General features: G+C 36.2%; 1 protein-coding gene across 1 annotated transcript; it reads left to right on the forward strand.

Moving 5' to 3' along the window:
- Window positions 1–3,045: 3,045 nt before the first annotated feature.
- Window positions 3,046–3,656, forward strand: LOC458348 (large ribosomal subunit protein uL11-like). Its single transcript, XM_054674475.2, has one exon. The coding sequence runs from the start codon at window positions 3,127–3,129 to the stop codon at window positions 3,622–3,624; it is 498 nt and encodes a 165-aa protein (XP_054530450.1). The 5' UTR covers window positions 3,046–3,126; the 3' UTR covers window positions 3,625–3,656.
- Window positions 3,657–5,569: the final 1,913 nt, after the last annotated feature.

Here is a 5,569-nt window from a genome sequence, read left to right on the forward strand (position 1 = left end):
TTTTCATTGACTCTTTCAACTATTGACTTCTTCTTATCATTCAGCTTTCAACTCAAACTTTATCTCCTCTGAGAGACCATCCCTGACCACCTGACCCAGGACCTCCACCTCCAATAACCTCTCTATCTTGTAGTCTTATTTCATTGCAAATTGATCTTCTTTATTTATTGATGTCATATGCTCTGTCCTCCTTTATCAGAGTATAATCATCTCCAGGGCAAGAGGCTGTCTTGCCTACTATTCTTCAGTGTCTGGAATAATGCCTGACATATACTAGGTTCTCCAATTTTTTTTTAGTAAATCAATAGAATAAATGTATGAATAAACATATTCTTCAGTTTAAAAGGGTTATAAAATGGTTCGAATAGTATGCTACCACTAATGTGATATATACATATACATGTGTGAATATGTGTGTTATGCAGAGAACATGGATGGCTAGATAGATAGATACCTAAATAGATAGAAAGACAAAAGGGAAGATAAAGAGTCATCTAACCACAGTGCTACTTTGCCTGATAGCCTGGAATAAAATACACTTAATGTTAATAGCGATTTCCCTTAGTTGGTAGGATTTTACAGGACATCTTTTTGATTTACAATATTTTAAAATTTTTCCTCTACATATATGAAAAGCGCTGGGAAACAGTGATAAAGCTGAGCAATGATTTCATGCTTATTTTTTAAAGAGAGAGTTTTGGGAGCTTAGTTATCTCTGTGGTCACCATCAGAAAATAATACGTACTTGACAAATTCAGCCTTCTTTAGGAAGTAATTTTTAAACTCAATTTGTTGAAGCATCACTATGTTACAGAGGTTACTGTTATAGGTTCAATCTCTTTGTGGTCCAGTTCTTTTCTTTTGTTTTTAGTTGCCATGTAATAATTCTACATATATGCAGAATACACAATGATATTTTGTTAGGTGTATACAATGTGTAATGTTCCAATCAATATCATTAGCACATTCACCACCTCCAAAGTTCATCATTTCTTTGTGTTGTGAACATAGAAAATCCTCTCCTCTAGCTTTTTGAAAAATAGAGTAAATTATAGTTAACCACATTCACCCTACAGTGCTGCAGAATACGGGGACTCATTCCTGCCATCAGGCTGTAATTTTGTATCCTTTTACCAACCTGTCTCCATCCTCTCTTCCCACTACCCTTCCCAGTCTCTAATACGTACAGTCCTACTCTCTACTTCCATGAGCTCAACTTTTTTTTAGCTTCCACACGTGAGTGAGAATATGGGATATTTATCTTTCTGTACCTGACTTATTTTGTTTAACATACTGTCCTTTAGGCTTATCCAGGTTTCTGGGAATGGCAGTATTTCTTTCCTTTTTGGCTGAATAATGTTCCATTTTGCATGTATTTCACATTTTCTTTACCCATTTGTCTGTAGATAGACATTCAGCTTGATTCCATGTCTTGGCTATTGTGAATAGTGCTGCAATAAACATGGGGGTGTAGGTATCATTTAAATATATATATATATATATTTTTTTTCTTTTGGATACGTACTCATTAGTGGGATTACTGGACTATGGTAATTATATTTTTAACTTTTGGAGAAACATTCACACTGTTTTTCATAATGGCTATACTAATTTACATTTTCACCAACAGTTGAGTTCTCTATTCTCTGCCTCCTCACCAGCACTGGTTATTTTTTGTCTTTTTGATAATAGCTGTTTTAACTGATTAAGATAAAATCTCACTGCGGTTTTGATTTATATTTCCATGATGATTAGTGATGTTAAGTATTTCTTCATATATTATGGCTACTTTTATGTCTTCTTTTGAAACATATTTATTCAAATAATTTGCCAACTTTTTAATGGATTATTTTGGTTTTTTGCTTTGAGTTGGGTTCTTTATGTACTCTGAATATTGGTCTCTTGTTCAGTTAAATAGTTTGTAAATATTTTCCCCCATTCAACAGGTTCTCATCACTCTGTTAATTATTTTCTTTGCTGTGCAGAAGTTTTTCATTTGTCTGTTTTTGTTTTTGTGGCCTTTACTTCTGAGGTCTTGCCATAAAATCTTTGCCGAGACCAGTGTCCTGAAGCATTTCCTCTGTTGTAATAGGTTTAGAGTTTTCGTTCTTACTTTTAAGCATTTAGTTTATTTTCAGTTTATTTCTGTATCTGATGAGAGGGATCTAGTTTTATTCTTCTGCGTATGGATATTCAGTTTTCCCAGCACCATTTATTGAAGACAGTGTCCTTTTCCCAAGCATGCTCTTAGCACCTTTGTCTAAAATCAGTTGGCTGAAAATACGTGGATTCATTTCTGGGTTCTCTGTTCTGTTACATTGGTCTATGTATCTGTTTTCATACCAATATTATGCTGTTTTGTTTACCATAGCTTTGTAGTATATTTTGGAGACAGGTAGTGTAATGCCTCCAGTTTTTTTCTTTCTGTTCTGTATTGCTTTGGCTATTTGGGGTCTTTTGTGGTTCCTTACAAATTTTAGGATTGTTTTTCTCTATTTCTGTGAAGGACCCTCTTTCTTTAAAAAGGCCTAGCACTTTATTATGTCTGACAATACCATAGTACAATAGAGACACATGGCCTCTACCTTAATTTGTGAAGGAATATAAAATGGGTGTATGATAAAAAATAACTGGGTAATGTACACAATTTATGATGCTTGGAGAAACCATCTCTCAGAAAGTAGGATTTAAGTTGATAGTTGAGAGAGGAAAAGAAATCAGCAAAGCTAAGAGAAATTCAGGTAGAGAAAAATCATTTTATGAGAAAGGAAAGAACCAGTGTGTTTGAAAAACAGAGAACAGAATGAAAATCAGGTGTGGCAGGACTTTGGCGAGTGACAAAAGAGTCATTAAACATGAGGTGGGAGACTCCAGACACTCTAAAACCACAGTGAAGACTGAATCATACTCTCTCTCAGTGCAGTGGGATGTACATGCTTGTTGTAGAGAAACTGTGATACGACACCAAGAGGCACAGATGGAGATAGTGAAGTTCCTTTCCAAGCAGCAAAACCTCTTTCTGTGAAACAGGGGGTTAGCTCTCGGCTTTCGGCTCGGAGGAGGCCAAGGTGCGACTTTCTTCGGTCGTCCCGAATCCGGGTTCATCCGACACCAGCCGCCTCCACCATGCCTCCGAAGTTCGACCCCAACGAGATCAAAGTCGTATACCTGAGGTGCACCGGAGGTGAAGTCGGTGCCACTTCTGCCCTGGCCCCCAAGATCGGCCCCCTGGGTCTGTCTCCAAAAAAGGTTGGTAATGACATTGCCAAGGCAACGGGTGACTGGAAGGGCCTGAGGATTACAGTGAAACTGACCATTCAGAACAGACAGGCCCAGATTGAGGTGGTGCCTTCTGCCTCTGCCCTGATCATCAAAGCCCTCAAGGAACCACCAAGAGACAGAAAGAAACAGAAAAACATTAAACACAATGGGAATGTCACTTTTGATGAGATCGTCAACATTGCTCGACAGATGCGGCACCGATCCTTAGCCAGAGAACTCTCTGGAACCATTAAAGGGATCCTGGGGACTGCCCAGTCTGTGGGCTGTAATGTTGATGGCTGCCACCCTCATGACATCATAGATGACATCAACAGTGGTGCTGTGGAATGCCCAGCCAGTTAAGCACAAAGGAAAATATTTCAGTAAAGGATCATTTGACATACACACACACACACACACACACACACACACACACACACACAAAAGTAACAGGTTAACATTGGATGTCTCTCATCATGGAGGAATGGCCTCTTGGACCCCAGTTTTTCATAGGCATAAGAGTTTATCAGCTGTTCTAAAAGTACAGGCTTTATCATTATGCCTCTCGCTAGCTTGGCTGGAGGCTGATTTTCTTTTTAAGCAATTATGCCACTTGAAATATGGAGTTTATATATTGGTGGGAGTCCTGGCATGGAGGAGATATTCTGAACTCAAGTACTTCTCCGAGTACTCCTGATTATAAATGTAATACATATTTGCTAGATCCAATTTGAAACAGTGAAAAGTAAATATCACCTGTAATTCCATCCCTGATAATATAGTCAATCATAATATACATATATCCATCTATTGACATTTTTCTCTAATTATTATGATTATTAAATTAGGCTTATGATGTAACTGCTACTTTAAAACCTGCTTTACTCAATTTATAATGTAACCTGAATGTAGATGAGCCATCCTGCACTCATCTTTAAGCCTGATTTAGTGTTGTATTGCATCTGCCACACAATTGCATACATGCTTATACACAAACATGCTTCACTTCAAATACATGAACCAGTGATGCAAATCTTTACTGAATATTCTCTGGAATATAAAAGAACATGTTTTATTGCATTTATCACAAAACTTAATGGTAAGCATTTTAGATCATTTTTTGTTCCTCTAACAAAAAGCAGTTACTCCTGATAAATTTTTTGTGTTCTTGCCTTTAGCTCTTTTATTTTTCTCTTGCTTCTCTCCCTTTCCTCTAACTTCTTTGTAACTTACGAATATATAACAGAAGTTACAGACCTCCTTAGGTTTGCCAAATCCTCAGAATTAAGGAAAATAACTGAAAAAATGTATTATATAAAATATGGACTTTAAATTTATATAGCTTTCCTGTAAAACTTTAATTATTGCTTTTCTTCCTTTGCGCTCTACTCTCTCCATCTTCAGTTCGTATTATATATTTCTTAAAATTCTTGCTTTTCACATTGAATATCATCAATTTCCTCATTTCAATCTCTTCTTCTTTGCATTATGGGATATCTTTTTGAGCTCGGTTATTTTATTTTGATATTAATTTGTTTAGTATTTAATCTTATTTTCTTGACTCCAGTTGGCTTTTTGAAAAGAAACTTTTAAATTTTCAAATAGATGCAGATTTGTGAAAAATTAGATAGTACAGAAAGTTTCTATGTGTCCCTTATCTAATTTCTACTAGTATTACGATCTTAAATTAGTATCATACATTTGTCATAATTGATGAATCAATATTGATACATGATTATTAACTAAAGACTACAGCTTATTGAGATCCTGACTTTTTACCTAATGCCCCATCCCAAGATTCCATCTAAAATACTACATGTAAATACTACAAGTATTCATTTATCTCCTTAAGCTCCTCTTGGTTGAGACAGTTTCTCTGTCTTTCTTTGTTTTTAATGACCTTGACAGTTTTGAGATATACTGGTCTGCTATTTGTTAGAATGTCCCTCAATTATAATTTGCTTGATAATTGTTCTCACGACTGGACTAGGGTTACTGGTTATAGAGAGGAAGACCACAAAGGTAAAACATCATTCTCATCACATCATCTCATGGGTAGATACTACCCACATGATTCATTACAGTTGAGGTTAAGCTTGATCACCTTGCTGAGGTGGTGTTTGTCAGCTTTCACCACTGCCAAGTCATTCTTTCTCTCCCCCTGTTCATACTTTACTCTTTGGGAGAAAGTTGCTATGAACAGACTACACTATGGAGTGGGAATTATGCTCCACTACCTTGAAAGTGAAGAATTATAAATCATTTGTAATTATTCTGCATGGGAGATTTTACCTTTTCTCACCTGTTT

Source organism: Pan troglodytes, chromosome 21 (genome assembly GCF_028858775.2).
Source record: "Pan troglodytes isolate AG18354 chromosome 21, NHGRI_mPanTro3-v2.0_pri, whole genome shotgun sequence".
In the NCBI taxonomy this organism is placed as follows: domain Eukaryota; kingdom Metazoa; phylum Chordata; class Mammalia; order Primates; family Hominidae; genus Pan; species Pan troglodytes.